Raw genomic sequence first — 11,913 nt, 5'->3', positions numbered from 1 at the left:
CTGTTGCTGGTGCCTCTGTGAGCAGAGCTGGGTGGAGTTGTAGGTGGGATTGAGCAGAGTTGTAAGCGAGGTGGAACAGGGTTATGGGTGGGGTGGATGGAGTGGAGTTATAATCAGAGCGGGGCAGAGTTATGGGCAGAGCAGGGCAGGTCCTAAATCTCCTTCATAGGAGGTTAGCCCCCTTTTCAGCTCTATGTGTCAGCCTCAAGCAGTAGTACTGCAAGACTTCCACTAGAGGTCACAGAGGCCATTTTCCATCAGAAGCTGTAAATAGTCATGCTTATCCTGACAGCCACTAGACCACAATGTCTGGAAAAGTGGACCCAGGGGGACCTGCTGCAATTTTGTGGGAAGGCTGTGAGGGGAAGCTGAACTTTATTCAGGCGAGCGAGAGGAAGGGAAGATCAGATTTTGTTCAGGAAGGGGATAGGAGGGAGGGGCATCTGACTTTGTCAGGGGACAGAATTGGGGGGGGGGGCAAGTTTGACCTTTATTTTGTAGGTCCCAGCCAATATTCAGTCATACTCATATAAGTGGTCATATCAGCAGAAAATGACCACTGACTACACCTGACTTAATTTTGACCAGAAATATTTGTGGTTAGATTTTATTTCTAACTTTTTTTTTTGTTCAAAACTTTTTATTGGGTTTCTAAAAAGAAGAACTACAGAACTGTATTTCTAACTGTAAGATATTGTTTTCAGTGCTTTTCAAACATGTTTGTTACTAAAAAATTATTTAAGATGAATTAGAACTTTGTTATATGCAGAAATCAACTTGATGCTCATTAATTTATATTACGGATCTTCAAAAAGTTTCCGCACTTTTATTTATTTATATATTTTTTTAACTTGACGGCATGAAGAGGTTAGTAGGACGCTGGGGAAAATGTATTGCAAAACAGGGTGATTATGTGGAAAAGTGATGTAATTTGCTTTTGTATGTAATAAATAGTGTTAAAAAAATTAAAGCGCGGAAACTTTTTGAAAATCCCTCGTAGATTAAATTGATTTCACTTATACATTTTTAAAGTGTACTAAGATAATACATAGAATTAAATACAAGTAAAAGCAAAAGGAATAATGGTAATACCTTTTTTATTGGACTTACTTCCCCCTCTTTTACTAAGCATGGGCTGATGCGTTAAATAGGGCGCTGGAGCATTTGCCATGCGGCACTCGCTCCCGTGGCTTAGTGAAAGGGGGCCTTAGTGCATTGTTTAATTAGCTTTCTAAGGTAACCCTTCTTCTCCTGATCAGAAATAAGCAAATGTCGACAACTGCCAGTATATGAACTCTCCTTGCTACTATTTGACTACAGCACCTTTATTCAGCTAAGTAACTGGAGATACAAGCGACTAATTTTTTCACTCTCTGTTCAGGTCAGTGGGTTAGGCATTCAGGGCATTGCAGAACAGTGAACTTTTTGGCTTCCACTTTTATATATATTTATTTAATGCACATTGTTTGCACTTGACTTGCACTTTAAAGCACACAGGAGCATCCAGATGATGGTGTGCGGCTGGCAGTGAGTGGTAATCTCTGCTCAGTGTTTGCTGGCTTTGCTATTCTAAGCACTAGAGCTGCTCTTTGAGTCGCTCTTTAAAGCTTTCAAACTCACACTGAGGGTGCTCCTTATCTTAAAAATTTAGATTTGAGGTAGAGAATGACACAGTGACAAAATTAATCACCGTTCCCGTCCCCGTGGATAACCGCGGGAAATAATCCCATGTCATTTTCTAGTGTCTATTTCAACCTTGGTTCTTCTACACCAGCATTCTTCAAAGCAAAGCTTGCGGATCAGTGGTTGTGCCCAATTATACTCTGATTCTTTCCTCTCTCCTTAAAGAATGACATGAAAATGGTTTCCCGCGGTTATCCGCGGGGACGGGAACGGTGATGAATTTTGTCACCGTGTCATTCTCTAATTTGAGGTTTATATATTTTTGGTGTAAAGTCTAGGGAGTTAAATTTCCTGCAATGTCCTAGAGCACGCCCAACTTATATTTTGGTGTCTTTTAAGTATAAATAAGTGAAACATCAATTACATATACTGGCAGCTGTCAACATTTGCTTATTTCTGAAGAAGGGTTAATTCTATACAGTATTATCTCAAACAGTGGACTAACACTGCTATCACACTTGTACACTTAGGGCCTGATTCTCTAAAAGTGCGTCCCGATTTTAGGCAGCTGTAGGCCTTAGATTAAGTGGGGATGGGCGGACCCGCTATGCCTAAGGCCTGATTGGTCCAGGCTTCTAGAGCCTGGGCCAATCAGGCCTTAGGCTTCGGCGGGATGGGCCGGGAATGGGTGGGCCCGCCTCATTTCGACGAGGCGTGCCAGCTTGCTCGACGTGCAAGACCCATCTGTAAGAACAGGTTTGGTGGAGTGGGGGTTGTTAGCGCCGGGGGGGGGGTGCGTCTTCGGGCAGGAGGGATTGGGCACCCTTCTGCCAGCGACCGATATTGTCGGGGGGGGGATCGGTAATGTCGGGGGGGGGGCGGTCGGTAGTGTCAGGAGGGTGCGTCTTCGGGCAGGAGGGATTGGGCACCCTCCTCCCAGCGATCGGACAGGCCGCGGCCCGCTATACTTATAGCGGCAGAGAGATCCCTTGCTGCGATAAGTATAGCGGCCACGTCTACTTACAATGTAGACCAGCATTTTGCTGGCCTACATTTTAAGCTTCTCATCTACTAGGGAGACGCGTAGGGCCGCCTAGGTTCAGCCTAAGGCCCGCCTAAGGCCCTTAGACGAGCTTAGGCATCTTGCGGGACTCCCTAGGCTCCCGGAGGCGCCTTCAGGCCTGCCTGGGGAGCATTTTTTTTAAAAAAATGTGCATCCCGATTGGCTGATTAGACAGCTGTAGGACGCCTACAGCTGCCTAAAATCGGGATGCACTTTGGAGAATCAGGGCCTTAAGGTGTACTAACAAGCCCATATTTCTACTAGAAACTTCTTTAAATTCATGGATTGGATTTCCATGTAAGTTAAACAGTAGCTTTGAATCAAGGTTCAGTCAATAAGCACATCCAGATATGGACTGAAAGCTTCCAGAAGGAAAAGTCTGAGTGAGGATTTTCTCAGACATTAAAGACAAGTGCTCAAGGGCAACCACCCCAGTTAGGCAACCTGTCTGAGTCACTTTAAATATTGTCAGCTATGCTTAAATGTCAAAACAAAAAAACTTGCAACCTCAAGACTTTGCCACTCCTTGATCAGCTGATACTTCATGTCAGCTGATACTTCATATCAGCTGAATAGTCATCTGATCCCTCCTTCAGCAGTTGTGGCTGCTTTCTGTAAAAGCATGGCTGCTACACTGGCTGGGCTTCTGCTGTATGCAGGATTGTGCTTATCTTCGGCATCTCTTTCTCCCAGGCGCTGCAGAAAGCCTGTTCCTCTTCTCCCCTCTGTGGAGGAGCACTGGTTCGATCAAAAGCTTGATCATTTCAATGGCGCAGAGAGCAGAGCTTGGAAGCAGGCAAGTAAGCTATTGCAAGGGGTTTTGTGCTGCGGCAGTATTGGAGTGCTGACAGAGTTTCTCTTCTTTCTTGTATCGAGTCTGCTTTATTTAACTTTCTCTCATTTTGCAGTCTTTTGTTTCGAAAATCAGTAGTATGGTCATGGGGCTAGGCAGCAGGTATTCTCTGTCTTTCCTGCACTGGATTTACTGTTATCATACCATATATAAAAAAAATATTTGAGAAAGATGAAATATTTTGTTTATTAAAATTGCAATGTGCTGTAAAACAAACTAGCTATTTCAACTTGGGAAAGGAAGACCGAAACAGTACATAAAAAACAGTACATTAAAAAAAAAAAAAAAAAGAAATCAAGAGTATGCATGCAAAGTCAAAAGACTGGATTCTCACCCCAGTCTTCAGGACAAGCCAATCAGGTTTTCAGACTATCCACATAGAATATGCTTGAAATAAATTTGCATGCTCTAGCTCCACTATGGGCTCCTTTTATCAAGCCGCGCTAGCGTGTCGGACATTTTATCACGCGCTAACCCCCGCGGCCGGCTAAAAAACTAATGCCTGCTCAATGCAGGCATTAGCGGCTAGCGCGGCAGACAGTTTTTTTTTTGTTTGTTTTTTTTATATTTATTTATTTATAAGATTTTACATTATTATCAAGCATAACTTGTACAGAAAGTATAATCAAGAAAATATAACATTTAGGTCAACTTCCAATCCTAATAATGGATCAAAGTATAAAGGAAAAAAGAAAACATTTCTTATCTTAATCACACACTAGTCCTCAACTTTGGATCCAAGATTAACGAAAAGAGTAATTAAATTGAAGAATAACGCGGCAGGCAGTTTAACGCACGGTATTACATGCGTTAAACCCCTACCGCAGCTTGATAAAAGGACCCCTATATGAAAATCTATTTCATGCATATTCATTGTGGATAGGGTTACCAGATTTTGCCTCAAAATAGGGTGTCAGGTCAAAAGCGCGCTGGGACAAAGGCGCAAGCAGACAATTGAGTGCAGCGCGGATGCACGCACCAAAGAAAATTACTGTTTTTAGGGCTCCGACGGGGGGCGTGAGGGGGAACCCCCCCACTTTACTTAATACAGATTGCGCCGTGTTGTGGGGGCGTTGTGGGGGGTTTGGGGGTTGTAACCCCCCACATTTTACTGAAAACTTCACTTTTTCCCTGTTTTTAGGGAAAAAGTGAAGTTTACAGTAAAATGTGGGGGGTTACAACCCCCCAAACCCCCCCCAACGCCGGCGCGATTTGTATTAAGTAAACTGGGGGTGCTCCCCAACAAAACCCCCCGTCGGAGCCCCTAAAAACAGTAATTTTCTTTGGCGCGCGCCTCCGTCTTGCGCTCAGTTGTCGGCGCGCCCCTTTGTCCTCCGCGTTGTTGTCTATGAACCCAAAATAGAGTATGCGTGGCCCTGTCCGATTCTGCCTCCAGCGCCACCCTGCCCTGCCACACAAACCTTGTCTGTTTGGGACCGCATGCGTATGATGTCATTGCTTCGTCTATGCTCTCCAGATGTGGCCCTGATTTCAACGCTTTTCAAAACCTGGACCGTCCTCCCCCCCACCCCCTCAATAAATCTTCTCAGCGGTATAATTAACACAAGTTGTTGGCAGCAGTGGGGGGTGGGTTTTATACAATGACACTGGGACAAAGTTTGTGCCCGTCCCCACTCCATCCCTACAAGCTCCGTTGCCATCCCTGCCCCGTCACTGCAAGCTCTGTCCTTGTCCCTGCCCCGTCTCCATGGACTCTGTCCTCATTCGCACAAGCTTCGAACACCGGTGATTTTACATTTAAAGCTTTGTATTAAAGCATAAAAAGGGACAATATTCTGTACAACTGTTTATAAATCACAAATAGAGCCTTTCGTTTCGATCTGGACCTTCCCAAAGATTCAGTTGCCTGTGTTTCTACATCCTATAGGAAAATAATTAGATTGTCTTTCAGACATGGATGTAGAAGAAAACCTACACTGTGTAGTGGATAAATAGGAAATAAGTATCTATTAAATCTGTGTCCCGGAAATTGTTTCGGCGCTGCAGCACACTAAACTCGGTGCAGCTGCCGGAAGGCATCCGGCAGTGCACGGACATCAACGCAATGGTGTTGCGTGCATGCGTCGATTTATCTGTGCATGCGCACAGGCTCTTTGGCCGCGACCCTGAACCTGTCACTTTGCCAGTAGGGGATCCTGGAGGAGGGGAGGTGCAGGGAGAGGAGGAGAGTCATAGGAGCCGGCTGACTGCCTTCAAGACGTGCCTCTCGCCGTGAGAAGCACATCCTGTACGCATCATCTGGTGCTGATGCCAGCGCCTCTCCTCCATGCCGGTATCTTGTGGCACACCTGGAATCTGTCACGGCACACAGTTTGTGATACACTGTATTAAATGTTGGAAATGTGGCTTGATGCCAGCAGTGAGGAATGAATCTGTTGTAGTAACAGTAAGATGCTTAAGCAGTTGGGCACATGATGGAAGGTTGTTGCAGATGGTAAGAGTCTGAGCAGCAGACAAGAATTTGGTTGCCACATCGGAGGCAAACAAGACACAAATGATGTCATTTAACAGTAGTTCATTTAAATTCCAAAGCAGCTTTTGCAGTTTTTTAAATCATTGAATTCAGTTGCCAGTTGTCTAAGATGTGTTAAGTTTTTACATATTGATACTAATCTCAAACCTTTAGAGAATGACACGGGGACAAAGTTTATCCCTGTCCCTGCCCCATCATCGCGGGCTGTGTCCTCGTTCCCACCCCTCGGTAAACCACAGGTACCTGTCCCCATATTATTCTCCAGTATAAGGGTGTCAAAGTCCCTCCTCGAGGGCCGCAATCCAGTCGGGTTTTCAGGATTTCCCCAATGACTATGCATGAGATCTATTTGCATGCACTGCTTTCATTGTATGCTAATAGATCTCATGCATATTGATTGGGGAAAACCGGACTGGATTGCGGCCCTCGAGGAGGGACTTTGACACCCCTGCTCTAGTACATGTGGTAGTTGTGTCCAAAAGTAAAGAGATTTGGGGATGAAATAATGGAAATGGTGGAGGCAATCAATTAAAATAAAAAACTTACTAAGCTGATGGGCTTAAAACCTCTTAAAACCATAAATACAGGCGGCAATTTATTTTCTCCATCACAGCACCCCAAATATGGAATTTACTCCCAATTCATGTACGGGAAGAACATATTTAGATAGATTCAAGAGCAAGTTAAAATGCTTTCTTTTTAAAGATGCATTTGACAACTAGAAAATTAGATTAGGTGCATCAACTGAATCTTAGTTCTTAATTCCCTTGAAGCTCACTGTTTTCCCCATTCCTATTGGGATTTTTTCCCTTACTCGTCTTATTTACTATCATTAACTTGTATTTCTTTCCTTTTGTATCATATGTTTTGTCAAGTCAGTCGTATTTATCTGGTCTGTTTCCCCTCGATAGTTGTAATTTACTATTTTACTCTTTTGTACATCGCTTAGAATTTTGAATAAGCGATTAATCAAATCCATACTAAACTTGAAACTTTTTCTTTGTTACGGTAAATTGATCATCCCAGGAGTTCCAGAGGAGATGGGCATTTTTATTAGGTATATTAGTCTTTATGCCTGTTACATTAACGGGTGCTAGAATAGATGTGTCTATCTGTCTTTCTTTCTGTCTCCTTTGCCGCTGTCTGTCTGTCTTTCTTTCTGTCTCTCTCTCTCTCCTTGGCCGCTGTCTGTCTGTCTTTCTTTCTGTTTCTCTCTCCTTGGCCGCTTTCTGTCTATCATTCTTTCTGTCTGTCTGTCTCTCTGGCCCCTGTCTGTCTGTCTTTCTTTCAGTCTGTCTCTCTCCCTGGCCGCCTGCCTGCCTGTCTCTCCGTGGCCCCCTCCTGTTTCCCTCCCCCTCCCAGAGCAAAGCATGATTGCCGTCTGCCCCCCAGCACACCCCTCCCCAAAAGCAGCCCCCTTTCCCCCTCCACTTCTTACCAGCATGGGACACATGATTGCTGTCTGCCCCCCAGCACACCCCTCCCCCCAAAGCAGCCCCCTTTCCCTCTCCCCCTCCACTTCTTGCCAGCATGGGACACATGATTGCTGTCTGCCCCCCAGCACACCCCTCCCCCCAAAGCAGCCCCCTTTCCCTCTTCCCCTTCACTTCTTACCAGCATGGGACACATGATTGCTGTCTGCCCCCCAGCACACCTCTCCCCCAAAGCAGCCCCCTTTCCCTCTCCCCCTCCACTTCTTACCAGCATAGGAGAAATGATTGCTGTCTGCCCCCCCAGCACACCCCTCTCCCCAAAGCAGCCCCCTTTCCCTCTCCCCCTCCACTTCTTGCCAGCATGGGACACATGATTGCTGTCTGCCCCCCAGCACACCCCTCCCCCAAAGCAGCCCCCTTTCCCTCTCCCCCTCCCTCTCCACTTCTTACCAGCATGGGACAAATGATTGCTGTCTGCCCCCCAGCACACCCCTCCCCCCAAAGCAGCCCCCTTTCCCTCTCCCCCTCCACTTCTTACCAGCATGGGACTCCTCGCAGTCGTTGCTGACACAAATCGCTGCTGAATTCACTGAATGCACCCTAAGCCGGCATACGCGCCACAAGCCGCCCAACGCACCTCAAATGGAATTCAGCACAGAGGCACACATCACAGTGGCAGGGATCACATCCTTCTAAGCGCGCATGGGTTTTATTATAGAGGATGGTGACTGCAGCACAGACATTAATAACAGAGTACTAGAAGCAACAGGAGATGCCGCTGCTTAGCAGGGTGCTAAGTAAATTAGGCCATATTGTACTATACATGAGCTTACTGTGCCACATCGAAATAAGATGGGAAAAGTTCCAGGAAGTGTATGGGAACTAGAGACAGTTGACTGATTGAACTGGAGGGTATTTTTGTTATAGTGTATGTAACAAGGGTGCACGGACTCTTTGCTAGATAGCAAAAATTTCATCATCTTTCAATAGAAGGGAATAGGGGTATCAGTATAATGAAAGGAGGAGAAGGGAAATGGAGAGTGGGATGAAAGGAAAATGTTTAATCCGTTCATGTTAGTGCTGTGTGACACTTTTAGGATATGTTTATGTGCATTGAAAGACCTACAATATGACTTGTGCACCTGTACGTTTATGTTGAAAATAGAGTTCAAAGAATAGGTAATAGGCATCTTGAAGGTTTTATATTATCTTCTTTTGGCAGAGGTTCTTCATCAATGACACTTTCTACGATGGCGGGCCTGTTTTCTTGATGATTGGGGGAGAAGGACCTGCAAATCCAGCTTGGATGGTATCAGGAACCTGGTTAACATATGCTGAGAAGTTGAAGGCTCTCTGTCTGATGCTAGAACATAGATTCTATGGGAAAAGCCATCCCACTGAGTAAGTCTTGCTGCATACATTGGGGCTAGATTAACACTTTCTAAATATCAGTGTCTTCCTTCTCCCCTCTGCCCCCCAGTGATCTTCTATCGCCACTCTTTTAAAAATCTTTTTCAGATCTGATTAAAATTCAGTAACCATGTGAGTAGCCTAGCCCTATGTTCAACTCACATTTTCTCCTGTATGTAATTGGTGCAGCCCCAATTTGGAATGACAGATCAGGGTGTTCTTCTAAACTAGAGAGTTGCGCGGGGACAGAAATCCCACCCATCCCCGCCCGTCCTCGCCAGGATCCTTTCCGTTCCCACCCGTCCCCGTCAGGATCCTCTCTGTCCCCACCCGTCCCCGTCAGGATCTTCTCCATCCCCACCCATCCCCACAAGGAATTATCTCCATCCCCGCCCGTCCCCATAAAAAGCAGCAATTACTTCTGACAGGATCATCAATTCCACAGTTTCTTTTGTGTTTGCGCTGCTGTTTTCCTTGTGAAATCTCTTTGGTGGAACCCTTTTTTTGTTTTCTGTTCAGGTAATTAACTTATAAACCCCCCTCTTTTACTAAGGCTGACGCGTCCATTATATTATATGGACGAACCCTGCTTCCAAAGCCTTCCATCCCCGTGGGAGTCCTGTGGGCCAGAGGGGGGTCCCCGTGGGAGTCCTGTGGGCCAGAGGGGGGTCCCTGTGGGAGTCCTGTGGGTTAGGGGGGATTCCCACGGGACCCCCGCGGGACCCGCAGGATTCCAGCGATCCCTGTTCAGACCTCTATTCTAAACCAGTGTCTCTCAAACTTTGTTTTTCTAGCTCTGGCACACTAAACAGAGCAAATGATTATCATGACACATTATAATTGAAATTATAAAACTGTAAAACCAACAAAAAATTTACCGCCTCTTCTACTAAGGTGCACTAACCGATTAGTGCACACTAAATGCTAATGCAGGGGTCCCCAAAGTCCCTTCTTGAGGGCCAAATCCAGTCGGGTTTTCAGGATTTCCCCAATGAATATGCATGAGATCTATGTGCATACACTGCTTTCAATGCATATTCATTGGGGGAAATCCTGAAAACCCGACCAGATTCGGCCCTCAAGGAGGGACTTTGGGGACCCCTGTGCTAATGCATCCATAGACTTAACATGCACGTGTTAGCGTTTAGCACATGCTAATCGGTTACCGCACCTTAGTAAAAGAGGGCCTTAATTTGAGAGTTATTTAAAGTTCTTTAAGCTACATATGGGCAATTGTAACAATGGTGAAACTAAAGTAGATAGAATTGCTAATCAATGTGATGAATGAGCTTATATTTGAGTGCAAATTAACTCAAAATGCGGCTCAATAGTCAACAAGCAATCACGCGTTTCATCATCCACCGTCTGCAGTCGTTCTTTTTATTTTTTTTCAATTTAATTTCTGTCATAGCTGAAAATCTAGGGTTATTAGACGTCCGGATTTCCCCAGACATGTCTTCCTTTTCGAGGACATTTTCTGGGGTCCAGACAACTTTTCAAAACCCGGTACTTTGTCTGGGTTTTGAAAAGCTTCCACCTAGCAGCAACGTTGGGACAGCATCTGCACGTATGCGGATGCAATGTGGTGACATCACATACATGCATGTGACATCACACACATGCGTGTGACATCATGTCACACCAGCGCAGATGCCCTTCCGAAAAATGACCAGGTTGAGGGGGCGTGACTGGGGGGGCAGAATGGGGCATGACTCAGGCAGAATGAGGTGAGTCTGGGGGCGTGGCCATGGTTCCAGATTTTTGTTCCTGAAAATCTGGTAACCCTATGAAAATCCAAGTTCGAAAAGATAAGAAGATCCAAACAGTAACAAAGCCTTGGTTGCTTGGTTGCTCAAGTTAGGATAACTACTGCATAAAAAATAAAACTAAAATTACTTGCTGTTAGTTTTCAAGGACCAGTCACATCAAAGAATGATGCTTATCTGGGCAATTGTATCTTTATGCACACAGATGCTCATAACATTGACATACTCTTGCGTACGCAATGTACATGTCATCTATTCTAGTGTATACTTATGAAGGAAACTTTTTAAACTAAAATTCTGGAATCTCTCGTGGCACACCCAAAATCTCTTCGGGGCACACATTGAGAGACACTGCTCTAAACCAGTAATTCTCAACCCAGTCCTCGGGGCACACCTAGCCAGTCAGGATTTCAGGATATTCCAATAAATATGCATGAAATAAATTTGCATATACTCTCTCTCTATTTCTTTCTTATTCATTGTTGATGTCCTGCAAACTCAACTGGCTAATTGTGCCCCAAAGACTGATTTGAGAACCACTGCGCTAAGTAATGTACTCTAGCTGGTACTATTAGCTGTAGAAATGATATATTATGTCATCACGTACCTAAATAATCAGAATGGAGTTCATTTACTGGACATTGCGGTATACTAGGAAAAATTATAAAACCTGATTGACAATTCTTCACAAAGACAATACATTAAAGTGGTTTACAATATTAAAGGAAAGGAAGAGGGCCCCCAACAGGTCTGGAGTGGAAAAGCCGCACTTAGTCTGTTAGCATGCTATAAGATCCAGATTTTAAGTTTGAACTTCAACTTGACTTAAGAAACTGTAGTTCTCAGGAACAGAGGCGGCTGATTCCATATTGCTGAAGCCTGGGAGGCAAACAATGTCCAATGGGTATTTTTTAACTACGTAGAATGTATCGAAGGGGTAGAATTGAAGGAGATGCACTGGAATGTGGAAGGTGAACTAGTCAGCTAAATAATTTGGTTCACCCCTATGAAGCATGTGAAAAGTGAGAAGCAGAAGTGTGAATGGAAAACCACTTGAAGCCACTGGGTTGAGACCAGAAGTGGAGAGATGTGACCAAGCCTACAAATATTGTACAGTGGCCTCACAGCCACAATCTGAACTACAGTAGCTGAATGAAAAGTATAAATTCACTATTACACACACACAGCTTAAAGGTTTTACTACTACATCTGCTACTATACTGAATATCTGTATAGCATTACATGGTGCACACAAGGCTCATAGTCTCTGC

The 11,913-nt window shown here is 44.8% G+C and overlaps 1 protein-coding gene across 2 annotated transcripts in view; it reads left to right on the top strand.

Moving 5' to 3' along the window:
• The first annotated feature begins 3,279 nt into the window (after positions 1-3,279).
• The window catches only part of LOC117367141 (putative serine protease K12H4.7), a 137,493-nt gene continuing 128,859 nt past the window's right edge, over positions 3,280-11,913 (top strand). Inside the window, exons 1-2 of one of the 2 annotated variants that reach the window (XM_033959449.1) lie at positions 3,280-3,482; positions 8,689-8,867. In XM_033959449.1, coding sequence (XP_033815340.1) covers positions 3,309-3,482; positions 8,689-8,867 — 353 coding nt within the window. In that variant the 5' untranslated portion in view covers positions 3,280-3,308. Of the gene's footprint in view, positions 3,487-8,688; positions 8,868-11,913 lie in introns of both variants that reach the window. The other variant, XM_033959450.1, reaches the window with a different exon arrangement.

The sequence above is a fragment of the Geotrypetes seraphini genome, chromosome 9 (assembly GCF_902459505.1).
Source record: "Geotrypetes seraphini chromosome 9, aGeoSer1.1, whole genome shotgun sequence".
In the NCBI taxonomy this organism is placed as follows: Eukaryota; Metazoa; Chordata; class Amphibia; order Gymnophiona; family Dermophiidae; genus Geotrypetes; species Geotrypetes seraphini.
The sequence above is the reverse complement of the archived record's forward strand: the minus strand, read 5'-3'. Positions and strand labels throughout refer to the sequence as shown.